General features: G+C 39.8%; 1 protein-coding gene across 1 annotated transcript; it reads right to left on the bottom strand.

The window, feature by feature from the left end:
* Positions 1–7,938: 7,938 nt before the first annotated feature.
* LOC125777529 (uncharacterized) lies at positions 7,939–9,477 on the bottom strand. Its single transcript, XM_049452633.1, has 2 exons — positions 9,235–9,477; positions 7,939–9,093 (listed from the first exon to the last, which is right to left on the bottom strand). Exons 1-2 carry the CDS (start codon positions 9,475–9,477, stop codon positions 7,939–7,941), a joined length of 1,398 nt encoding a protein of 465 aa, XP_049308590.1.
* Between the last annotated feature and the right edge of the window lie 18,489 nt (positions 9,478–27,966).

Here is a 27,966-nt window from a genome sequence, read left to right as displayed (position 1 = left end):
ACTCCAAGCGAAGACAGGTACTTCTCCACCTGATCTTTCCAACGGAGAGAAGGTCTTTCTCTTCTTCTGCTTCCCTCGGCGGGTACTGAACTGGTGAAATTACTATAAATCAAGCGCCTTCGGAACTAAACTGTCTTCCAGGGGACGCTTACTTTACACTCCTGTAAGCGAACAATATTCTCCTATAGTCCCGAACCTATAGAAGCGGTGTAATTTTCCTATTTTACTCAGCAATATATCTCAATCAAGTTTAATAAGAATCTATTTCCCGACCTCATTGGCTCGCTTAAAAAAATTTTACTCTTTCTTCTTGCTATTACAATTGCCTCCTAGTGATGAGCAATATTTTACTAGCGGTGATTTTTTCACTGTGATTGAAAAATCGCATATCGCAACTGCGATCACATTTTATAAATAGCAGTTCGCTTCTATGAACTGCGATTGCGATAGCAGTTAGAACCTGTGAATTGCGATAACAGTTCGATTTTGTTAATTGCGACTGCGATAGCAGTTCACAATAAACTGTGATTTTTTGATAGTACAGTACTTGCGATCACAACAGCAAATAGCAGAAAAGTAGCAGCTTTCTTCAGGGTATTGTATATATACAAGATCTGTCGCAAAAGAAATAGGACTGTTAAAAAAACAACAAAAAATTAATATTTTTCAAAAATTATATTTTTTTATTCAAAGTAGTTTCTTTGTGCTTCGATACAGCGTTTAGCCCGGTCAATTAGCATTTCAAATGAGTGTCGTCGCCTTTTGGATAGCTGAAATGTCCTGAAACCAGTGTATTTTCATGGGCAGATGAAGTTTTCCAAATAGGTAAAAATCACAGGGTGCCAGATCAGGTGAGTAGGGTGAGTGATAATATTAATGATTATTAATATGGAGTTTTTTGTCAAAAAATCAGTGACAAGAGTCGACCGATGACACGGCGCATTATCATGCAACAGGCGCCAGGACCCTGCCTCACGGTATTGTGGTCGAGCACGACGAATGCGTGGCAAAAGACGCTTCATAACACCAAGGTAAAACACAGCGTTAATCGTTTGGGCAGGTGGGACGAACTCTCGGTGTACAATACCCTCGGAATCGTAAAAACAAATCAACATTGGCTTTATATGCATTATATGCATTTTACGATCGATTGCTGTCACTTTTTGATCGATAACATCGATTGTAGTTATCCAATTGTCTTAAAATTTTTACGAGATGTCAACAAGAGATCAAGCTTTTTATTTCATATACCCACCAACAGGTGGCGCCAACAGAAACAGTTATATTTAAAAAGTTCTTTTTCTTTTGCGACAGACCTTGTGTAAGCGTATATGCTATTTTTCGTCATAGCGGTTTGAAGTTTTGAGTGTAACATTCTTACAATTTTAATAATGACAGGAAATGTATGAAGGAAAAGAAGCGAAGTATGGCAGGTGTTTGAAGTGGTAGATGAAATATATGCAAAATGCAATATTTGCAAATCAAAAATTTCATATCAACAATCTTTGACAAATTTAAAAAAACATGAAAACAGAATAGACATCCTACAGTGGAACTACCAGTTCAAAAGGTATATATGTAATAATTTAACATTTTTTAATATAAAGTTATTAACTTTTACTTTACTGATAGAAACGAGCAAATCATACTACAACTACTGTAATTCAAACCCCTCTAACTCGGATGCTCCAATAGATATTGATAATGAGCCAGGAACTTCGAGACAGCCGAACCGCTCCAACATTTGCGAAAATGTAGTGAAAAGAAAGGCGAAAAAACTTGTCTCGCGTTACATGACCCAAAAGATAATTTTTCGCCAATAACGACAAAAGGTTTCCGTCATTCTCACGACAGTTGGGTCAACGTAACTGGAACGGACACGGACTTTTATTCGGCCAAAAACTGTTAAATCGGCAGAATCTGCCGCTACAACAACAACAACAAAAGTCTCAGTTTGAACGTCGACTTAGTTGCGATCGTAATAGCAATACAAAATCACAGTGATTTAAAAATATCACAATATCGAAAAATCGCAATATCGCAATATCTCTTATCTCTATTGCCTCCTGACAGACTCATAATTAGTCTTGGGAACAAAATCTTGATTGTCCGACTAGTCTTGGGTACAAAATGTTCGCTCGGCGATCGGAGTCATAAAATATATGAATATGATTATTCAAAGTGCCACTGACTTATCAAACCTCGTTCACACTCATATTTACATACACATGCCTATGTACTTATACACACATACGCACTTAAGCCGACGTCCGCATTTAACGGCTGGCCGCATTTACACTCAATTCACTTTGTTGCGATTTTTGTGCGGTTATATGAGTTACAAGCATGGATACTCATACAATATATGATATACTTGTATGTGGACATATATATATTTTTATGAAAGAAAAGGAATATACTTATACTCGTACTAGCGTTACCCGGCGCGCTTCTCTACGCAAAAAATTGATTGCTTAAAAGATTTAATTTCTTAACACAATAATGAAAAAGAAAAGCAATGTTCAATTTAATACAATTGTATACACAACATTTTTTGTTTTATTTTGTGGTGCATAAATAAACAAATTTTTCGTGGCTCCAACTCTCGAACATGCAACGTACAGTTGACCGTGAGAAAAGCAAGCTTCCTCTAAATTAACTCCACACACCTGGAGCGTTTGCCCTTGGGCTTTGTTAACGGTCATAGCAAAAGATAGCCGAACAGGAAATTGAATTCGAATGGCATGCCCGTTGGTATTAATGGGATGCGCGGTATTAGTACAATTTCACCTTTTGCTTTGCCAGTGAGAATTGTTGCTTGATATAAATTTGGCATCAATTTCTTCACTGAAAGTCTCGTCCCATTACAAAGTTTCGGTGCATTAAGATTTCGAAGAAGTATATTCGATGAACCAACTTTCAAATTCAAATTATGCGGTGGCATGCCTGGTGGTTCCAAAGAATTTAAAAATTCAACCGGATAATTGACTGCGTCTTCATCATTCACAGCAGTATCAAAGGATTTATACGTTTCCGAATTACCTGGCAATTTTTCCTGGATGTGGAAATTGATTTCATTGACATTGACATTTTTTGGTGCTAAAATTGCACGTTCTCGTAACCAATCATGGTTATTATAATTTTGAGCAATATTTGGAAAAACGTGATCAATGAGTTCTTCTTTTGATGATACAATTATTGAAAAATTATTCGGTCACGTGATAAACCCATTTTGATCACTTGCCATTTTTCCATCGCCAATCTTCAGCAATTGCTTTGAAAACTCACGTGCTGAAGAATCATTTTGAAGACGCACACGCATATTGGTCGTCAACGAAAGCATTTGTACGTGTGCCCACAAAAATGAACTTTTCAAACATGCATTAATTTCATCAGCTGGTGTTGATCTCGGAATAACAGGCAACGTTTGACGAAAATCACCAGATAACAATATTAATGCACCGCCAAACAGCTGTAAACTCCGTCTCAAATCTTGTAATGTTCGATTTAAGGCTTCCGAAGATTTTTTATGGGCCATTGGACATTCGTCCCATAAAATAATGGATGTTTGTTGCAAGACTTTAGCCATTCCAGAACTCCTTGAAATATTGCATGTTGGTGTTTCAATTGCTTGCATGTTCAATGGCAATTTCAAGGCGGAATGTGCTGTGCGGCCGCCATCAAGTAATGTAGCTGCAATTCCGGAAGAAGCAAGTGCCAATGCGATTTTTTGTTCCGACCGAATCGTTGCCAGTATTAATTTTTTTTTTTTTTTTTTATATTGCATATCTTTATTTACAATCTGTCGTAAAACAATAAGTAAATGTAATTGACTAATATAATTCACATTGATGCATTAAGTGCAATTTGGCCTTAAAGTAAGGGTGATCATTAAATGTATCGTATGATTATTTTTGTATTAACTAGTTACTTAATTAGTTCTTACGATCTAAATGATTATCGTATGATTATTTTTGTATTAACTACTTAATTAGTTCTTACGATCTAAAGGGCAGGTCTAGAGGATGCAGTCTTTGAAGTCGTCGTGTATCTTCACTGTTGTCTAATAGGTTTATGGCGTGTGTGTTGGGATGGGAATTTAGTCTTGTGATGTATTTAGAGCTGTATCTTTTTATTTCGTCAATCACCGTAGATGTGTTCAGATCCTTGTGAAGATGAATATTTTTGATATACCACAGAGCCTTAGCAATCAGTCTAAGAGTTTTTGACTGGTATCTTTGAATAATATTTATATTGGATTTACTTGCAGTACCCCAAATTTGAATGCCATAAGACCACACAGGTTTTAACACAGCTTTGTAGAGAAGCATTTTGTTTTTCAGACTAAGTTTAGACTTGGGGCCAAGCAACCAATACATTTTTCTTGTTTTAATTTTGAGCTGTGTTCTCTTGGCTCTAATATGTTCGCGCCAAGTAAGTCTCTTATCTAAATGTAATCCGAGGTATCTTACACTATTGGATTTAGGAATTATGACTCCATTAAGATTTACGCTGGGGCACTCTTCTTTTCTCAATGTGAAGGTGATTTGAGCAGATTTCGAGGCGTTTACCGAGATGTTCCAGTTTCTAAGCCAGGATTGCAATTGATCTAGCTGTGCTTGTGCGGTTTCAGCAGCTTCACTAGCCGAGTAGGAAGATGAAAGTATAGCAGTGTCGTCTGCGTAGGTGGCAACTATTAATTTATCGTCTTCTACTATTGGCATGTCTGCGGTAAAAACTGTGTAGAGCGTTGGTCCCAGAATACTACCTTGGGGGACTCCTGCTATTATCTCGTGTATGTCCGAGATTTCGTCTTGAATTTTAACGTAGAAATGCCTGAAACTCAGATAGGATCTGAGGAAGAGATAGAGCGGGGTAGGTAGTATCTTTTTAATTTTGTACAGTAGGCCTGAGTGCCAGACTCTGTCAAATGCCTGATGAATGTCTAGAAAAATCGCACAACAATACTTCTTCTCTTCCAGGCTACAAAGTATAGATTTCACAATACGATGGCATTGTTCTGGTGTACCGTGCATTTGTCTGAAACCAAATTGATGATCTGGGATGATTGATTGCCTTTCCAGCTCTGGCAGTAATCTTCGAAGAAATATTCTCTCGAGTATTTTCGAGAATATTGTCAGTAGGCTTATTGGTCTATATGAAGATAACTCATTTTCCGACTTGTTTGGCTTTGGTATCATAGTTATTTCAGCACATTTCCACTGCGTAGGGAAATGACTTAGCCTGAAGCTACAGTTAAAAAGCAACACTAAAAATAATAGGCATTTTTTGGGAAGATTTTTGATTGTCCATGCGTCGATATTGTCGTGACCTGGAGACTTTGAATTTTTTAACCGCGAAATTTCCGACTGAACTTCTGAGAGTCTTACGCTTGTTAGAGGTTTATCCATTGGGCATGGACTGTCGATGTATTCTTCAACGTCCCGGCGTTGGCTGGTACTGTTGAAGTTAAATGGCTCAAATGATGCTTTAAGATGGTTGGCAAAAGCATGAGCTTTGCTTGTGTTTGATCTACACCAAGAATTGTTGGCATCTTTTACCGGAACCTGTCTTACGGTGGGCCGTTTTAGGTATTTGGTGGCCCTTGTTTGGATCAACATTTTTGAGGTATTCTCCTATCGATTCTTCTTTAAGTTCAGCCAACTTAGTTTTAAGCTCCTTGATTGCTTTGTTAAGTTCTGTTTTGTCATTTGGATTCCTGCTGTTGTGCCAAATCCTTCGAAGTCGCCTCTTGTGTTTAACCAATTCAGAGACTTCATCAGAATATGGTTGCCTATTTCTTTGTGTTCGACAAGATTTTTTACAACTGTTCGTTGACGCTAAAAAGGCGGCTTCGTGTATTTTGTTGGTAAATATTTCCACAGCATCATCTAAATCTCTTGTTGAGTTAATCTCCATGTTGAGATTAATATTGGTTTCAAGTCGGGCTTGAAAAAGTTTTATGTCAGATCTCTTATTTAATATACGCTGCTTCTGAGCAGTGACTAAAGCAGGCGAATTAAAATTAATAATGAGAGCGGAATGATCTGAGCTAAGATCGTCATCATTGAATATTTCGAGGAGATTGGAATCAATTCCTAAGTGAACAGCAAAATCGATTAAATCAGGTATCTTGTTAGGATCAGTGGGCCAGTAAGTGGGCCTGCCGGTAGAAAGAACGTTAAGATTTTTTTCTGTTATACATTTGTATAGTTCGCGACCTTTCGGATTAGTAAGACGAGATCCCCACCATGGATGTTTGGCATTGAAATCACCACCAACCAGAAATCGACTGCCCAGTTTGTTGAAAAACGTAATAAATGACTTTTTATCTATTTTGAAACGCGGAGGTAGATAAAGTGCGGTTATGGCGATTCCTCCAGTAACGCTTGTGATTTCAATAGAGGCTGCTTGAACTGAAGGCAACGAGATTGGTTCTAGTATCTTATATTTTAAAGCGGACTTAACAATAATAGCAGATCCACCATGTGCTTTACCATCAGGATGGTTGCAAGTAATAAGGTCGTAACCATTAATTTTAAAAAAAGACTTGGTAGTGAAATGAGTTTCGGATATCATAAGTATATCTATGTTTTTGGTTACAATGAAATGTTCGACTTCTAATCTATGATTACTTAGTCCATTGGCGTTCCAGATAGCCATCTTTAGACTTAATTGCATAATTTTGCAACAAGGGAAGACATCATGGTTATTAGCGCAGAGGTCAGCTCAATTTGTTTAGAGATCAGAGCTTCTAGCTTTTCTAAATTATTGTGACTGCATGCAGCAGTGCTTTGTTGTCCTCTTGTGATATCTGCGTAGCTTAAGTTGTTGTAAAGTGGTTGCTCGGTATTTAAACTAGTACCGACTTTAGGCCTTGGATTATTATTAGTCGACTTAGTTGGATCTCTTTTGCATACAAGTGCCTGATAGACTTGACAACCCTTGTAATTGGCAGTATGATTTTGCAAGCAGTGTACACATTTTGGTGGAGTACCGACGTCTTTTTCGCATTGAGCGGTGGAATGGTCTAGACCGCACTTCACACACCTGAATGGCTTTTTACAATAGCGTTTAGTATGTCCAAACTCCTGACAACGATGGCACTGAACTAAGTCATTAAATTTTCGAGGAGGCTCAATTTTGACTACTGCATTACATAAGCGATTAATGTCGAATGCAATGTTGTTTGCTGATGGCTGTAGGTCAGCAAAAAATATTGACATTGGCATTTTTGTTGCTTTACTTTTGGCATTAACAATGTTTCTCACAATGTGGCCTTGTTGAGCTAAGCCAAGTTTAATGTCATCTATCGGTGTGGAAAAATGAATATTTTTTATAACAATTCTATAGGGCTTATCTTCTTATAGCTGATAAGTGTGAAAAACTTTATTTTCAGAGTCTAAATAATTACCAAGCTTTCTATAAGAGTCACTGTTTGCAGGCATAACTCTGGCTTGTCCGTCTCTACCGGACTTGTACGAAAAATTTTCTCTGCCAATTAGAGCTGAGAAACTAATAATCATTTTATTTATGTCGTTAACTTGTGGTATGAAAATTGGTGGTGGTTTGTAAGCACTCGTAGTTGTCTCTATTTGTTGCTCACTGTTGTTATCACTGATATTGATGTCGCTTTGTGTGTTTGTGTCCAAGACTGAAAACCGGTTTGATGTGTTTAGAGTAATGTTTGTCTTTAGTTGTTTTTTTAATACTTTTGGAGATTCAATAGTTTTGCGCTTCACTGCTTTATGCTGGTATGTGCTTTGCCAGCCTCCGCAGTTATCACGCATTCCGCCCGCCACAACGTCCTCTTCATCCATTAGGTAGAGGTTTTGTTTGTGCCGATTTTTCATTTTTATTTCACACGATTTTTTGTTTACTAAAATAATGCAAGTGCACTTTTCCGAATGAAATCAAAAGTTCTGCCTATGATTGCACTCACTGAGTTTTGTCTATGACCGCACTCATTGAATTCACGATAGGAACTGCCAGTATTAATGAAATCAAAAATGTTTTTCCAGTGCCGCCAGGTGCATCCAAAAAATACAATCCACCAGTGTTGTCATTGACAGCTTGCATCACTGTGTCATATACATATTTTTGTTGATCATTTAATTGTGGAGTATACGTTTGTACGAACGCACGCAATTCATTACGATCGAATTGCAGTTCGCGTTGCAATTCTCGTTCAAATAAATCATGCATTGGACGATTTGGTGGAGTCAATCCTAATTGCCCTAATGCCTTATTTGCAATCGTAAGGCACAAATCTTCGATCATTATCAAGGCTTCATTATACATTTCCAATGTCAGCAGCAATGCAGGATCATTGGAACGATGTCGAAGTCGAATCAAAATGTCTTCAGCCATAAAATCTTTGTATTTATTCCACAATTCCAGTGGATTTGATGGAAAACATGTTGATATTATGATCGCAAATAACATACGAATTTGAATTGGTGGAGAAACAATTGATGCATCACGAAGCGTAGCATCCCAATGCGTATCATCTTCCAGCAAATGCAAGTGTTGACATGCTTCACGGTATGTTGCGCACAATTGACCATTAACAGTTCGTAAATGTTGGAATGATTGAGGACCATGTACGTTCACCAACAAAAGTCGCAAGTAAAAACATTCAACATTAGCTGGACTAACTGTATAAATGCGTCCCAAAGCATCTGTTCGAAAAATACCTGGATAACTATCAACAGGTGTGCCTTGTTTGCGACGTTGAAATTTTTTTGTTGATGCATTCCATGTGAAATAGTGAGGCACTTCCGAATATAGCAAAGTCCTGGAAAATTCATCAGTTTCACATAACTGGAAATAAGCTGTCAGTGTAGTTACTGGTGTCTCCTCTACTACTCTTTGTTCGGCATTTGCAGCAGTGTAGTAAACACGTTGCCCGTTTTCAAGATGAACTGCCAAATGTACAACAACCGGATGTCTGTCATGAATTGGAAACGATAAAATACGCCATACAGCTTCATTCGTACTAATAAAGCGCCCCATTTGGTACTGCAAAATTTCGTCATGATTATTCTCAGGAGCCACTCCAAAAACAGCCATATCGCTGCCCTTATTCACATACTTGCAAATATATTTGATTGATTTTACAGAATTGCAATATTCTACATTGATGTGAGCGTTGAAAATTTTTGACAGCATCGGTGAGTACGGAACTATCCATCGGTTATCGATTTCAACATCTTAATTTTTAATTTTAATTACAGTTGATTTACCGTTGTCGTCAGTTGATCGTTGACGATACTGTGGATATCCATCATCTCCTGTAATTGTTTCAGCAATCAATTGCTTTGGAAAACGTTTCGAACATTTACCATCAATCATACAAAGTGAATTTCGATTAATATCACCACAGGGACCGTGAATCATATTTTTCGTGACAACTTCGAATAATCCTGGGTCGATGGTTTGATCTGGAATTTCGGCCGATATGACGGTATCAATCATATCAGGGGTTATTTTGTTTACGCACCAAATCAAAATATGTGCGTGAGGTAAGCCTCTTTTTTGCCACTCTATGGTATACATAAAGCACCGCACTTCTCCAAATACACGGAGTTTGACAATCAGATCCATTAATTTTTTCAATTTTTGTTGGAATACACGGGCAGTTATGTCATGCCGATCTTTTGGCACCTGACCATCAAGTAAACAATCAGATACATCGACCCACTTCGGGTTGCACGTAAATGTTATGAATAGATCCGGTCGTCCATAATTTCGTACATATGCCATCGCATCTGGCGTATATTCATGCATATGACGTGGGCTACCAACATATGATGATGGTAAAATTGTTAAACGGCCGATATCATTCACATTTACATCATTGATTATTGCGTCACGCAAATGTATGTATTCCTCTGATCTTAATCGGGCTTGATTGTAACGGATGAAATTTAATCGCTCACTTTCAATTTTGGCGTACATATCGACGATATATTGATGCGAAAGTTGATTGCATCGCAAAATAAAATTTGTTTCTTGAGGGCGAATCATCAATCGGTACGAATAAAAATTCATCGCACTGACTTTTTTGTTGATTCTTGACCTGTATTGCAAAAATTAATTAGCGAATGAAAATGATTTATAAATCATATTTAGCACATTCGCGTAAATTGCGGGAATTCCCGTCATTCATGTTTCCTTCAATAAAACAATTTCGGGAATTCCCGCGCTATTTGAATCGGGCTTTTCTACCGTCAAAAATGGTTCACTTCTTATCACTGCACATTTTTAGTGTTGGTAAAGTCGTGAACTACCATCCCTGACAGGCCAACCGCAATTCAAACAAATTTAATTTGGGGAATCCCCATTCAAAGTTAAGGTGCCAGTCATTTGTGGTTTGTTGAGGGGAAGTTTCAATATAACGAAATGCGGGAAATCCCGACAAAAGTGCATAGGAAATTCATGTGGTAATGGCGGGAATTCCCTAATTTGTTCAGACTATTTAAAAAAATTAACCTGTAGAAAAAAAGCGGGAATTCCCGCTCTTCAATTTTGTATGGAAAAATTAAGTGATTATCTGGCAGCCACCCGCTAAATTCAAATGAACGCGAACGTGTTAAACAAAATAAAATGTATATGTACCAGTTGTTGGATTTATCATTGGTATGTTGATGTGATAGCCATAGTCCCCTCTCCAAAACAAAATAGGGAATTGCAATGCATCATAACAGCGATGGAGTTCTGAAATATGTTGTAAATTCTTATTTCTACGATACAAAACAATGTCTCGTGACTGAAACTGTTCGCCAACCACAACAATGGCTATTTCATCAATCGTTGGTGCATTGAATCGTTTGGTGTGCTCCCCAATTGGTGTTTTATCGGCTTTTATTATGATTTTGTGGCTATCGGAGGGCATCCGTTCGAGTGCCACTTTAAACAATTTCACCAATTCATTGTGTTGATGAAAAAATGTTTGCAATTCATTCACGATTGATCTTCTCGTATTCGTCGAAATTGCACAGCGCTTATTTAATTCAGGATTCTCACCATCAATGAAATATATTTGCAAAAATTTATGATCACCATCTGGGAATGGTAGCAAAGACCCAGCTCTATGGTATATTTGACCTTGAATCTGTAACGGTCGAGAAATACATATAGATGATAACGGATCTTAATTTCTAAAAACATCGAACACAGGGACGGCACATAAATTAAAAATGATATTGCTAATTCCACACGAAGAAATCACCTTAAACGTCGGCATAAATCCATCTTTTATAATATTTGTAGCTCCAAAAGATGTCATTTGAAAGCATGAATTGTATTTTTGAATATTTAAGAGGAAATGCTTTGACGTTGGCGAATTACCAAAAACCAATGAATGCAAAGGTTCTGGCGGAAGTTCTAGCACCGGTAATTTGACTTTCCCACCAGCACAACACATGCCAGGCGTTTCGTTTATGAATTTAAATGCTTTGCAATGTATACATTTTATATTCATCTGGCCAATGTAGGCATACATGCTGTAATCAATGGTGGCATCATAATTGAAAGCCGCGTGTTCCATTTGACGTATATCATAAACGGACGTACGCCCACGACGGTTTCTTGGTGCTTCACTATTATTCAAGTGAGTTCTCCGTCTGTGTCGTTGTGTTTCCATTACATTTCGTTGAACACGATCTTCTTCACTTTGTGATCTTCGATTTAACGCTGTAGCATTTGATTGACGTGAACGTCTGCCAATGTTTGGTCGTCTTGAACGTAGCATTCTTTCAGTACAGTGTATGACTGATTGAATGTAAAAGCAATACATTGAAAATTATTTCTAGAAAAAATTATACATTTAATTCAAACTTCAAAGTGTGTGCGTGGAAATATGAATTCACATACACTCTCACTGGACATAACCTCAATTGTGCAAATAAAGAAAACACTCACCGGAAAATGAGATCAAATTAAAATTGTGAAAATTAAGTAACGCTTGGCAGTTGAAGTACATATATAAAAATGAACCAATTAAAAAAGAAACACATGGTTAACACTCACCAAAAGTATGTTTGTTCAAAATGAGAGCAAGATATAAAAGAACTCAAAGCACATAAGAAAACTGTCAACTGAATTCCAATGACAGCAAATTAATATTCTGTTCGCAATGAGAGCACGATGTAAAATTGATAAATCGTATTGAAAATACTTGATTTTGGTACAGTGTATTTACTCACAAAAAATGTCAAGCTCAGGAACGGCTGCACCGATTCCAAACAAACTTCATACAAACCACCTCCTTATAGGTAGGAACGAACTCTAAAATTTTTGTGTCAATCGATTCGGCGGTTCTTGAGTTATAAGATTACCAAGGAAATGTAACTTCTTTTTATATATATAGAAGAAGATAAACGTGTCGTAATTTAATAGAACTAGGTGTATGTAAACTTTATTGGTTCACTCTAAGTCTTTTGCTTAACTTTTCTCTCGAACACTCCTAAGGCCGACTCATTAGATGTCCATACATCCTCACGACATAGCAGATTGCTCTGAGCTGAAAAAAACTACATAAAAGTACAATCAAAGGACTGTCTCAACTATTCAACTCAAGTACAATAAAATTAGATGATGTGAAGCTTAATATTGAAAGAATATTTTGATTCACTTTGGGTTCGGTCAACCAAAAGAAAGCCGCATATTTGCATGGTAAAAGTAAGCAGCCGCATTATTGACCAACAAAAAACCGTATAAAAAGAAAACCACTTGAGATATTGAAACACAATTTTCAAATCTGAATTAACATGAAACTATAAGTATATTTAAAAAAAAAAAAAAAATTAAGAAAACTTTATAGTAGATGTCTTACGTTATTTTGAATTTTCATTTCTGAAACAAAATAACGTATGATCAATCTAAATTTGTATTAAAATTATAAATTTTTTTTTTAATTTTAAATAAAAACAGTTGCAAGTTTTTCATATTTCATGTTATTTTTATTATTAATATGTACATAAGAACTAGAAAAAATTTAAATATTTCAAGCTAAAAAATTAGGATAATGTTTAATTGTTATTTATTAAATAACTAATTATTCAAAAGGTATATTATCATAAAAGTAATACCAGTCTGCTGGAAATAAAGCTTTTAGGTCCTGCAGATGTTGCCATTTCTTGTTAGTTATTGTTAAACTTTGTAAAATCATAGACTGCTGAATTCCTAAAAAAGCACGGGTCTGATCACTTGGATCATGGAGTCGCTAAGCCGAACTCTGGCGGATCCTTCTCTACACATATACCGAGGGAGTTGTGGGTGGGAAGAAGCCGTTGAAGAAAAGGAACAGTGAGCTTCTTCACGGATGGGTCAAAGGTGGAGGGGTCTGCTGTCAGGAGCTCTCTATCAACTCCAGTAGATTTACTACTCCAGAGTGCAATCTCCTTCAGAGAAATAACTAATTATTCAGAGAAGTGACGACTCAGATAGCAGAGCAGCGATTCCAGCCTTGAACTCATTAAAAATGAGAGAATTCAGAGCTGATCGAAGACCTAACCTCGCTATCAATAGCATCGTGTATCTTTGTGATAAGAATGATATGAGCGCCAGACCACAGCGGAATCGCAGAAAACATGAGCTAGCAAGAAGAGGCACCCTAGAACCGCTATCGGTAGAATGAATAGTATTACTGAATAGCTGGGCGTCGCGAAAGCTTGGTCAGCGCTGGGCCACAATTTTTAGACACGCTGTCGTCATTGCAATATTGGCTTCTACGCAGTAAGGCTGGGAATCCTACCAGACGGCATCTGCAGAAGCTGTATGGAAGAAGATTAGGTGGACAATTCCTATGGCAGCCCTTTCTACGCACCGGAATTGACTCGGATTTTATCCGACCAAGGGCTGTTTTTTCGGCGATCTATAAAAAAAAACAAGAAAAAACGTTAACTTCGGTTGCACCGAAGCTAAATACCTTTCACAGGTGCATTTCTGTTAGTAACTATGTGTTCAGTTTGTATGGAAGCTATATGCTATAGTTAACCGATCTGAACAATTTCTTCGCAGATTACATTGTTGCTTTAGAAAATAATATATACCAAATTTGTGAATATATCTTGTCAAATGTGAAAGTTTTCCATACAAGCATTTGATTCCGATCGTTCAGTTTGTATGGCATCTATATGTTATAGTGGTCCGATATCGGCCGTTCCGACAAATGAGCAGCTGCTTGAATTTTCTCACGTTTGCAAAATTTCAAAACGATGTCTTAAAAACTGAGGGACTAGTTCGTATATATACAGACAGACGGACAGACGGACAGACAGACGGACATGGCTAAATCGACTCAACTCGACATACTGATCATTTATATATATACTTTATAGGGTCTCCGACGATTCCTTCTGGGTGTTACAAACTTCGTGACAAACTTAATATACCCTGTTCAGGGTATAAAGATTAGGTGGAAACAACTCAACACTTCATTCTTGGCTGTCTTGCGTTAGGGAGGTCAAGACTTAACCACTTGGGGGCGCAGATATCCAACCGAACTGGCGGGAAGCGTTTTGTTAATTTATAAGTTCGAGCACAGGGGTTTTTCTTTTCTATGGCCTCACAAAGGGCTACATATATGTATATAGTAGTCCATGTCCGATCAACCATGTAGCCCAAACTAACCAAAGAACACTGAACTTAATTATTAAAAATAAACATAAACAATAAATGAAGGCTAACTTCGATATAAAAAAACAAACACTCTGTTATATTTACATACATGAGTGATGATACGTTATTTTGTTTAACGAAATCAAGCACTTGATGATACGTTTTTTTGAATTTTTAATATAGCTTGGGTATTTTTGATCCCAGAAGCTTAAAATTTGTGACACATATGTAGTATGATGTGGTGATTCGTAATCAGTAAAAAACTCAATTTTGAATTTTTGGATGATACGTCATTTTGCAAAATAACGTAACAACATTTTCAAAAATTTACAGTGGCATGAATGAAACACGGAATAAAATGGAACATGAGTGAAACAAAATTTTAATATTGGTTAAAAGTGGTTTATATATGACCGCAAAACCAGAAAATGTTGAACATATTTAATATTATGTATGTAATTTGAAGTAGTGAAGCGTAATCAATAAGACACTCAATTTCGAATTTTTTGATGATACGTTATTTTGCATTTCAGGTGACGATATACATATGTACATATATACAGTCATTTATATTTTCGCTCTCTTTTTCCAATTTAAGTCACAGTATGTCTATACAGTCCCAAATTACAACAATATACAACAAATTATACCCTCCTCCCTGAGGAGTTTGTAACACTCAGTAGAAAAAGTCGGAGGTTCTACAAAGTATAAACAAGTATGTATATAAAGCTCGTCACGTTGCTGTGTCGATTTAGCAATATCCGTCTGTCTGTCATTATATGCGCGAACAAGTCCACCAGTTTCGAGACATCATTCTGAAATTTCGAATATGTCTATTGTCTCTAAGAAACTGCTCATTTGTCGGAACTGTCAATATTGGACTACTGTTTGATATAGCTTCCATACAAACAGAATAATCGGTATCAAGTATTCGTATGGAAAACTTTCCGATGTGATGATATACCTTCATATTGCCAAGGAAATTAAGCCATCTCTGAGGAATTTTTTTAGAGCGGATTACTATATACCATATAGCTGCCACACTAACTAACCGATCAAATTCAAGTTAGTCTAAGGAATGTTTTATACTTATGAAGGGTTTTATAAGATCCATACAGACGGGGCGAATGTTGTTTCTTTTTTTCTTTTCTTACTACAATTCGCGCTCGCATTCATACTTTTTCTGACTTTTTTTTCTTCATTTACGTACTTTTTCATTTCGCAATGACGAGTGTTTATCCTTTCTTCTGAAAGCGCACCGCCCCACTAATGCAGCTATTATCAGACGGTCCACAATTTGCGTTTTCATAACTTTCCTGTGAGACTAATTTTTGGCATATGCGCGCTTATTATTTCGAAAAAAAATGGAAGAAATGGAGAAGGAGAGTGCAAAAGTTAAACGTATACACATACCTTCAGTAAGCTTGGAATGTAAGAAACAATGAAAAAATGCTTGGCGAGTTTATTAAAGCGGTGAATGGAAAAGTACCGTTAACTTAATAAATCTGATATATAAGTATGATCGCGGGAGACCGCGAAGGTAAATGGGGGAAATACTTGTGCTATAAAATTAAGATGTGCAGCCACTGTTGATACAAAGCGGCGTAAACAATGAGAGTTGGCTTGACTGCACTCGAAAGTTGAGTGCAGGGAAAAGGTAGAAACAGAAGTCGCTTTACTAATGAAAAGTTATAAGTGCTAAATAAAAGGTTCGTAAATTTTCAGCAATCTCATGAAGCATCGCCTTGCCTTCCATCGCTTGAAGTGTTTACTTTAAACCTAACAGTTTTTAGTGCAGCCGATTTCTTGACATTAACTGTTCATAGACGTTTTTATACGGCTTACTTTAATAAAAACTTTCGAAAGACGTTTCTATACGGAAATGTTAACATTTTCTGCTATAAAAATTAAGGAGATTAGTGGTTAAAACTGGAAGTGTTATAGATATTGCGAAATTCTGAATCAGCTCATTATTAATCTAAATAAATCAAAATATGTTCCTCCAAGGTTAGGTTTCAATAGTTGCTTTCAGATGACTGTACATTGTACCGTTGCATCCAAAATAGACTACGATGTACATTCCGAGAATTCTGATATCTCTCTATCTTTCCGTGTCTGGACAATCTCGAAAATTTAAAAAATGACAAAAATGACGGAAGAATGACAAAGGGAGGTGAAGGGCTGTCGAAATCGGCACCTAGATCCAACCCAGGTGGGGATGCCGCTCCTATGCGACGAAACCGTCGCCGAGAATTGGCAGCAGTACGACAAAGACTCCAGTAGGTCTCTCCTCAGGTAGCAGGCTGGGGGTAACCGCCGCTAAACCGCCGGCAACAGAAGTAGCGAAGGGTGGATCCTTCATATGCGGCGGAATCGCCAGCACTAGCAGGCGAACCTCAGCTAGAGTTATGAAGGGATCCACAGGGGGAAAAAGCAAAGCAGCTTTAGCTAGAAAGCTAAAGTCAGACCGTCGATTGGCGGCCAAAATCGTGGAACGCTACGGTGACAAGCATGTTGGTCAGGTTTCTGAGCAACATGCTAGTACACTTGAGTGGGCCAAGAAAGTGCTGAGCGAGGACGATAGGGTAGGACCGGAAACCAGCAGGACAGAATCGGCGGTCACGCGGCAGAGGTCGCACGAGGGAGAAACCTCCCTTGTTAAGAAACCGCGAACAGGAAAGGCGCCAACCTTTAGCGAAATCGCTAAAGGGGCTGGGGCCATAGTACTGGGGGTGCTCGACCGTAGTAGGGAGGACGGAGCCATCTCCCATGATGAATGGAAGAGGGTAGCGGCGGCTATCTCATCGGTGTTCCTAAGGGTGGTCAAGGAAATTCCGGGGCCACCCCCGAAGTGTGTGAGTGCCGGTTGGCACCAGGGGCTGCACAAGCTCACAAGTTGTGCTGACGAGAGATCGGCCTCCTTATACAAGAAGGCGGTCTCTCAGGTGGGGGAGGTCTGGAGGCCGTGGCCAAAGAGGATCTTCCTCTTCGTCCTAGGGCTCGCGTTTGGCTGCCGGCCGAACTTTCCAATCCGAGTGAGATTGAGGAAATCCTCAGATATTGCAATCCCTCACTTCCGACACAGGACTGGAGAGTTTTAAGGCTGGAGAGGACTGATGAACCGTATCGGCAAGCGCCGATAATGTTAAACACTGAATCCGTCGGTCCTCTCAGCAAAATATAGGGAGCCATAAGCTATGGTTTTGAGATCGTAGTGCTGAAAGTACATCCATGTGATGGCAGGGCTGATGGCCCCCAAGCTGCGGTGGCTGCGGTGGATGTAACAAGGGGTACTGACGGTCAAACAACCGTGGAAATTGATGCGTCAGAGGGCGCCGTCGGTCAAATGGCCGTGGAAGTAGTCGATCCGAATCTCTCGGATGTGGCGAGTGTTGGGGGCGGTTCGTCGATTGGCGACTCCGTCTTCAGCCTCAAACAACTGTTTGAGGAGGTTCGGGTTGATCACGACTTGGGCGCTGAAATAGCGCTTCTGGAGGAAAGTCTGAAGGATGAAATTCCTCCAGATTAACCTCCAGCATGCGAAGGCGGCTTCCGACAATCTATTGCTCCGTCTGGAACAAGACGGAGCTGATGTCGTCCTGATCCAGGAACCGTGGCTGACTGGTAACGGGATCTCTGGATTGAGGACAAAGAGCCATAGGCTCCTGACGGCCAAGGATGCAGGTAGGAACAGAGCCTGTAAGCTGGTAAGGAATGAATTAACGGTATTTATTTTACCTAATTTCAGCAGCGCTGACATAGTGACAGCGAAATTGGAGTGCGACACCGGAGATTTCTGACTTATATCCGCGTACATGCCACACGATGATGTGGTGGAGCCACCTCCCTTACTGCTGAGGAGGACCTTAGCCGAAGCATCTAAAACTGGTACTGACGTCATCATCGGTTCCGACGCTAACTCGCGACATCAGATCTGGGGAAGCTCAGATACTAACAGTAGAGGTGAGTCGCTTTTTGATTTCATTATTGGCGAAAATCTTCGCATTTGTAATAGAGGAAACTCTCCTACTTTTGTGACCGCAGTCAGGGAGGAGGTTCTCGACCTCACCTTAACCTCACAAGCTATTGCCCCGCTGATATCGAATTGGAGGGTCCTCGACGATCACTCCTTTTCGGATCACAGGTACATCGAGTTTAGTCTAGCCGGAGAAGGTCCGCCTAGGAAATCTTTTAGGAACACAGACTGGGAGGGTTACCGCAGGAGGCTTCGATAAAGTCTCCCACGGGCACCGGGGTTGGGCTCATTGGCCACTACCGATGCGGTGGAGGAGTGGGTTGAAGTCTTCATCTCGGCGTGCAAGGCTGCGCTGGAGAGGTCTTGTCCACTGAAATCGCCGAAGGGCAAAGAGAAACCTCTATGGTGGACTACGGAGCTCTCAGATATCAGGGCTTCTTTTAGACGGCTTTTCAACAAGGCCAGCAGAAGTGGGTTATCTGAGGACTGGGCTTTGTATAAAGCAGGACTTTCGATATATAAGTCCGAGTTAAGGAAGGCCAAGAGGTCCTCGTGGAAGTGTTTCTGTGAAAAAGTGGAAGACTCCTCGAAATTCAGGCGTATTCTCGCAAAAACCCCAGTGTCCCTGGAGTATCTCAAGGACGCAAATGGGAAGTGGGCCCTCAGTAGCGAAGAAACACTTCAAATGCTTCTCGACGCACACTTCCCGAGCAACATGTCCTCTGTGAGGGGATCTCTCGGGGTGCCGCATGACGATTGCGCGGCCTTTGTCGGCATCCTGGATGAGCGACACTTGACGTGGGCGATTAACTCGTTCAAACCCTTCAAGTCCCGGGACCAGACGGCATCATACCAGCGCAGCTGCAACAGGCTGTTAAGGTGTCATGCAGCTGGTTGGCACCTATCTATGCGAACTGCATCAGATTAGGTTACATCCCGGGGCCTGGAGACGAGTCAGGGTTACGTTCATCCCAAAGGCTGGCAGGGGCTCCCATGTCACGGCCAAGGCTTTCAGGCCAATCAGCCTCTCCTCCTTCTTGTTAAAGACTCTGGAGAGACTGATAGACTGGTATATAAGGAAGAGCATTCCGAGAAACTATGAGTCAAAAGCACAACATGCCTATCGCAAAGGCAGGTCGGTGGACACTGCCTTGCATACTATCGTGTCATGGCTCGAAGAAGCCATTGAAGCCAAGCACTTCGCTGTTGGGACCTTCCTTGATATCGAGGGAGCTTTCAACAATGTCCTGCCTGAGGCAGTAGTAACTGCTCTAGACGGTCTTGGGGTTGAATCGAACCTCAAGTGCCTCATTCTCAGTCTTCTGTGCGACAGAGTGATCGAAACAGAATGGGGCAGCGCGCGCGCGACGCGTTGTGTGAGTAGGGGAACACCACAAGGTGGGGTTCTCTCTCCTCTTCTATGGATCCTAGTCGTTGACGAATTGTTCAAAAAACTAGAGGATCGCGGCTGTCTTGTGATTGCCTACGCAGACGATGTAGCACTTATGGTCAAAGGAAAGTTCCTTAGCACCGTGTACGAGTTGACGCAGGGATATCTCAGCGTTGTAACAAAGTGGGCGGTCGGAAGTGGACTCGCCATTAATCCAAACAAAACAGAAATGGTTTTATTCAGCAGAAAATGTAAAATCCCGGCGGCACCGTTGCCGCAGATGGGAGGTATTCGTCTGCAACCGGCGGATACAGTGAAATATTTAGGGCTCATCCTGGATAAGAAGCTTTCATGGAAGCCGAATATCGAGGAGAGAGCAAAAAAGGCATCTATTGCCTTATACTGCTGCAGAGGAGCTATTGGCAAAAGATGGGGTCTCTCATCGAAAGTGGTCCTCTGGCTCTATGACACCATAGTAAAGCCCATCTTGTTCTATGGTGTCTTCATGTGGTGGAGGGCTTTAGGGAAGACCACACTGGCCAATAAACTCGAAAGCGTTCAACGGGCTGCGCTAATTAGCATATGTGGTGCATTAAAATCTACCCCAACCATGGCACTTAATACAATTTTGAATATAACGCCGGTGGACATTGCCGGTAGATGCATAGCCGCGAAGGTGGCTATCAGACTCAGAGAATCTGGTTTCTTAAAGGAACGTGCATCTGGTCATTCGGATATCCTTACAAAATTTGACTGCATACCGGATTATCTGGATCATGGAGTCGCCATACCGAACTCTGGCGGCTCCTCCTCTGCTCATATACCGACGAGGGAGATGTGGGTGGGAAGAAGCCGTTGGAGGAGGGGGGCAGCAAGCTTCTTCACGGATTGGTCCAAGCTTGGGGGGAAAGTCGGTTGGGGTCTACTGTCGGGAGCTTTCCATCAACTCCTGTTTCAGACTTCCCGGCTACTGTAGTGTATTCCAGGCTGAGGTCGCAGCTATCAAGGTAGCAGCTGATTTGCTGCTACGGAGTGCATCCACCTTCAGAGAAGTGACTATTCACACAGATAGTAGAGCGGCTATATTGGCCTTGAACTCATTCGCAGTGCGTTCAGGGTTGGTCGAAGAATGTCTAACGTCGTTATCTCTAGCATCTAGAGTTTTTGTGATTAGACTGGTGTGGGTACCGGGCCATAGCGGAATTGCAGGCAATTGCAAAGCTGATGAGTTAGCAAGGAAAGGTACCCTAGAATCATTATTGGAAGAATGGGAACGGATCGGTGCTCCTGTTTCTTCTTGTGGTCTACTACTAGATAGCTGGGTCACGCGGATGCTCGTCCAACGCTGAGCCAGCACCGGCACCTGTGCGGTTGCAAAAGCCTTCTGACCCAGGATAGATCGTCGGAGATCCAATGATCTCTTAGCCCTCAGTAAGGCTAACCTCTCATTGTTAGTGGGTCTTTTAACAGGCCACTGTCCTATTGGTCTACATGCGGTAAGAATGGGAATCTTACCGGATGCCGACTGCAGAAGCTGTTTGGAAGAAGATGCGGTAGAAACAAGCCAGTACTTCCTGCTTGACTGTCCCGCTTTTGGGAGGTCAAAACTCATACACTTGGGAACGCATACCTTTGGACATCCCACCGAACTGGCGGGTGTTGAAGTTAAGCGTCTGTGTAACTATGTATTGGCTACAAAGCGTTTTGCCAATCTGTAAGTCCGAACACGGGAGTTCTTTTTCAATGGCATCACAAAGGACTAATTGTTAGTCTACGTGGGATCTTTGATCAGCCATCTTACCTAACCTAACCTAACGTAACCCTTAATGCTAGTGGCGACTTCGTCATTCGTTGTACAGAAAGTCGAATTGTCAATATATTCCACCATTCCAAATATATATATTCCAAAGTCAAAGATCGTGGTGTGCGTTGGAATTGTGGAACAGAGCGGATTTATACATTGTATTTTGCGATCTCGAGAATACTTCGCCGGATAGGTATGAAAATTGATTACGTCATCGCCATGATTTTCTCGCACTTGATTGTTGCAAAAAACTGCAATTCTTAGAACATCTGAGCTACTATTTGGTTTGCTTTCTTGTTTCGCTACCGATATGCTTTTCCTTCTCACAAAATTGACTATTTCCTCGATCTTGCTCTGAAGTCCGTTGCAGTTAAATTGTAAGTGTTGTAAGTGTCGTGGTAAAATAGCGGTAACTCTGGAAGTAAGGACCTGCTAGGCGTTTGTGAAATAATGATCTCGTTTAGCAACGCAATTCGAGGTAGTTGTATGTCCAGACTTCTAAGCGGCAACGTACGAGGATTTCACTGAATACACAATTTGAATAAAATGGCAGTGGAATCCATCAGTTATACCTTGAATGTCCAGACCGGGATTTCGAAATAACGGGTTTTTCAATAGGGACGCTACAAAAGTAGATAGATAGGGACAGCAAACGACGCCAAATTTTTTCGCACATTTTTGACATTTTTCTTTAGTAAAATTTGCTATTGCATCATCGAAAGATATACAATCCAACAACGAGTCGAAATTATTAAATTTTACTACCGAAGTTTGGAGTCGGTAGACAGAAGCTTAAGAGCCCAACAAAAGTTGTTTTAAATAAAACAGATACTGGTTGGGACATCAATGAAACTATTTATTTCTTTATATGTACATTCGTACGTACTCCTTGGGTCACCATTGCATCTCGAAAAAATTACGGTAGGGAATCGTTACCCCTCAATGATAACCGAATATTTTTGGCCCGAATAGTATGATATGGGCTTGGACAATATGTGATTCCAACGCGACGGCGCCACTAGCCACACAGAAAATGTCACACTCGATTTATTGAAAACGATGTTTGGTAAACGCGTTATCTTACGAAATGGCCCAGGAAATTGGCCGCCTTGATCGTGCAATTTGACGCCATTAGACTATTTCAATAAGCCAGGGACGATTGATGAACTTCGAATATTGAACGGGAAATTGCAGCAATATCGACCGATTTATGCTTGGAAACCGTCGAAAATTGGGTACAGCGTCTGAACTTCTGCAAGCGTTCCCGTGATGACCATGCAAAAGCAATCGTGTTACATTCATAATGGCATCGAATGCACTTTCACAGGAATAAAGCATTTCATTGATTTCCCAAACCGTTTTTGCTTTCTTAAAAAAACTTTTGTAGCGCTCTTATTGAAAAACCTGTTATAATAATGAGCGAGTGTGATAGGATTCTTGATATTTATTCCATATTTGATTCATATTGTTTACTCACTTGTTTTCGTAGCTTCTTCCAGACGTCCAATTACTCCGACACCTTTGTTTTGAACGTATGTATATGCCAATGAGAATTTAGCAGCGACCACTTTGAATGTATGTATGTGAAAATGAGAATTTAGCAGCGACCACACTTTTGATGTACATATGTATTGAAAATTGGAAAACACTTTTGAACGTACATATATGGGGTTAGGAAATTATCCGCACGCACTTTGAACGTATGTATATGAAAAATGCGAATTTAGCAGCGACCACTTTGATGTATGTATGTGAAAATGAGAATTTAGCAGCGACCACACTTTTGATGTATATATTGAAAAATGGAAAACACTTTTGAACGTATATATATGGAGTTAGGAAGTTATCCGCACGCACTTTGAACGTATGTATATGAAAATTTGAAAACACTTTTGAACGCTTGTGCGTGGAACTCGAAAAACACTTTTATACACTTGCGCGTGGAAATCCGAAAACACTTTTATGCGCTTTTATTTAAAAAGGGTTCACTTGTATAAAAAACGTTGCTGTCGTCACTCGCTTCGCACTTGTAGACCGCCGGAGAAAAAAGACTTGTCGCCACGAACGGGAATCGCAAAAAAGGGCCGTTGCTCGTTACTGCTGATCTTTTTAAGGGCTGCTGAGTGGCGAGTACCCTGCATAACGGGATAGCGGTATGGTATTGCCATTTGCTTTGTCTTCATATGTGATGTATTCGTGTGTGGTCTTCATGTGTGGTCTTCATGTGTGGATCGTGTTGAGGTCATGAGTTATCGTCCAGGGACGTGTGTTGAGGGGGGGGGCGCTAACTCATCTAGCCATCCCGGCCCCCCTAGGCGAATATTAGCCTAGCAGTCGCTGTAGTTGCTGCAGCGTGGCAACAACACTGCTGAGGCCAGTGGAGCGGGGATAGGACGACCGAGGCTGTCGACGCCGTGATGATACCTCATTTCGCCTCGATATGGTTGGAGGAGGGGCTATTAGTCTCTTTTGCCGACCCGGACGACTCGTCTGCTGCGATCTACCCGCGGAGCGTTGGCGCATAACGGCCCGTTTTGGGGCACGATGCAGCATAGTATGGTGTGCCCGGTTGCACAGTTGGCAGAGGGTGACTGACGTACACTCTCGTGTGTGGTGTGCCGTCGCCAAACAATTCAGGCAGTGTCCGTGAGCCAGAGCAACCTTCTGGCGTTGTAAGGGCTGCATGCCACGGAAAATGCTGCAATGTTGTAGCCGATGAGAGCGCCGACACAGGGGACATCGGTTGCGCGGAGGCTCCGCGGCTGGTGTCGAGGGGGGTGGTAGCGGTCGCGTACCACTACGAGGAGCGGTTGCAGGAGGCCTTGCCGCTGGGCTTCGTGGCGCTGAAGCTGGGATGGTTGGGTGGTCTCCTTCCTTGCTGGCTTGTTGTTATTGTGCTTTTTTTCCGCGCCCGTTTGATATTAATATGTATTTTTACATATATGGTTATATTCGCGCCCGCTGTTTTTGTTTTTCATTTATGAGTTAGGTGGTTTTGTTTCTAACTGCTTATTTTTCACGGCACTTTTGTTTGTCACTTTCACTAAATACTTTTTTCCTGTACTTTTTCAATTTTCGAGCACTTTGATTTGTAACTGTTTTCTGTTTCACTACAGTTATACATGTATTTTCCACAAGCCACTTTTAGTTATTTATTGAAAAATGATTTTATTTTTTATTTAGCTAAACGAGCTTGTTAGCTTTTTACCATAGTGCCATTCAGAATGGCTCGAAGGACCATATGTTTACTCACTTGTTTTCGTAGCTTCTTCCAGACGTCCAATTACTCCGACACCTTTGTTTTGAACGTATGTAAATATATGCCAATGAGAATTTAGCAGCGACCACTTTGAATGTATGTATGTGAAAATGAGAATTTAGCAGCGACCACACTTTTGATGTATGTATTGAAAATTGGAAAACACTTTTGAACGTATATATATGGAGTTAGGAAATTATCCGCACGCACTTTGATCGTATGTATATGAAAAATGCGAATTTAGCAGCGACCACTTTGATGTATGTATGTGAAAATGAGAATTTAGCAGCGACCACACTTTTGATGTATATATTGAAAATTGGAAAACACTTTTGAACGTATATATATAGAGTTAGGAAGTTATCCGCACGCACTTTGAACGTATGTATATGAAAATTTGAAAACACTTTTGAACGCTTGTGCGTGGAACTCGGAAAACACTTTTATACACTTGCGCGTGGAAATCCGAAAACACTTTTATGCGCTTTTATTTAAAAAGGGTTCACTTGTATAAAAAACGTTGCTGTCGTCACTCGCTTCGCACTTGTAGACCGCCGGAGAAAAAAGACTTGTCGCCACGAACGGGAATCGCAAAAAAGGGCCGTTGCTCGTTACTGCTGATCTTTTTAAGGGCTGCTGAGTGACGAGTACGCTGCATAACGGGATAGCGGTATGGTATTGCCATTTGCTTTGTCTTCATATGTGATGTATTCGTGTGTGGTCTTCATGTGTGGTCTTCATGTGTGGATCGTGTTGATGTCATGAGTTATCGTCCAGGGACGTGCGTTGAGGGGGGGGGTGGGCGCTAACTCATCTAGCCACATATCTTTGCAATTTACGGTATTGGATCGCCTGATGTTGACAACTGACATATAGTTAGCTGTTTTTCGCACCCATTTTGTAGTAAAGTCTTTCGACTTCAGCCGCTTAAATGGCTATACGACGATAAGACTGACCTTCGGAAATTAAAGTCGAAGAACTTATTTCATTGCCATTTTTAATATGCAATTTTTTCTTTATTAATTTTTGTCATTTCGGTAACGTGTGATCACCTGTTTGCGGTCTCTCGCGTCGTAGATATTACATATAAACACACTGCACAGTGGTCGGGCTTGTATGGAATCAGCGACCAAAAATACTTCCACTGCCTATACACGATTGAAACTTTTGCCAAAGCTTTTTAAAATCTCCCTCTCCCGTTTCCTACTCCGCCAACACACCACCACCCGATGTTAACAAATTTTACCTAATTATATTAAATTAAAAAAGTTGATAAGCGAAAAATGGAATTTTTTGAATATTATTCAACTAAATAAAACACTGATTTTAATAAAATTCATTTACTTTTGCTTTATAATTTTCTTTAACTGGTGAATAAAGGACCTGAGCTCAAAAGCAATCGGTTTAGAAAGTCCTGATTTGTAGCGGTCCGTTAGTTCTTTCGTGTATGATGAGTCGATATATCTTAACGTCCTTATTGCTTGACTCAGCAGATTCTTATGAGAGCTCTCCAATTGAAACTGGTGCATATTGAATAACATCGGGAGCGATGATGAAGGAAGATAATAGCAGGAATAATTTGAAGTTAATTCCTGTGCAGGATCTAGCGCAAATCTAATGCATTTATGGTTTATTAAACTGATTTCTTTTGAAATTCGAATAGAATAGTGAGTAGACGAAGGTCTGCAGTTTTTCCAAATTTGTTTGTGCTCTTCATCATTTTGCGATTTTATTATCAGTTATACGGGGACATATGTCTTAGCAAATAAATTATTGTCTTCCAAATTATTATTTTCAAATTTCTGCTTATATTCGCTCTGACCAGAATTGCCATCAAAGCCACATATTCCAATTGATAATTGATAATTAAAGGACTCATTCCGTTCACTAATTACATTTGTGACGTTATGTGGTCCAATAATTTTTTTATCTCCATTTCAACATCAGATTCTGAGACCTTTATTTGTTCAGGATAACTGTTTTTCCTTTAAAATGTTATCATAGCAAGGTAAAAAGTTAATATCAAGTTTTTTGCTAATGAAGCTTCTAATAAGTGTTTTTAGGTGATAAGTGATAAATATAATAATATTTATCACATAATTCAAAAATATAATACTATTTATAGGCGTGTAAGTTTACACCGATATGATGTGCCTAAATAAAAGTACATATAAAACAAACATTTGATAAAAGTGAGAAAATGATAAAATGAATATGTATATATATGTATGATGAAAAAAAAACATAAAAAACAATAAAATTCTCACGAATATACATATATGTAAATACAGAAAAATCGCATGCCTGGTAGAATAACATGAATAACAAAGAAAGTTGCAAAAAGTTGCAGCTGAAATCAAAAGCATAGACTTAGAAAACATTAACTAATATAAACCCAACTTGATTCATTTGAGGGCGAGACAGGGATCATAACTTATTGTATACCTTAATTCGATGTATAAAGAAAAACATACCACTCAAAAAGGCACTTATAAAACAATTGTTTTAAAATTATAAAACAACATTTTCTTATATAAAAACAATTTTGTTATATAATATATACCTTTATTATCAATACTCATTTAGATTTAAGGGGATTAAACACGATTTTACACTGCAATTTAATTTATTATAAGAGATAATTTTTAAGCTATTTTCACTGCATAGTCCGCGTGTTTCTATTGTCTTACTTCTCTCGCTTTTCGTAGCCTCTATGAATCGGATAGAGAAAAAATGTATTTACCGTTAGTTTTATTGGTGTTTTACGACATAGCTTTGATACAAACCGTGGTAAATTTCGAACTTTTATTTTTTTTATTTTTGGCCTAGGAAATCGACCAGTGTGCACTGGCGCAAGTACATACTATGGGCATTGGTTGAACAGAAAGCATGGACTGTGGCGATAAAAAAAA

This window comes from Bactrocera dorsalis, chromosome 3 (genome assembly GCF_023373825.1).
Source record: "Bactrocera dorsalis isolate Fly_Bdor chromosome 3, ASM2337382v1, whole genome shotgun sequence".
Taxonomy (NCBI): domain Eukaryota; kingdom Metazoa; phylum Arthropoda; class Insecta; order Diptera; family Tephritidae; genus Bactrocera; species Bactrocera dorsalis.
The sequence above is the reverse complement of the archived record's forward strand: the minus strand, read 5'-3'. Positions and strand labels throughout refer to the sequence as shown.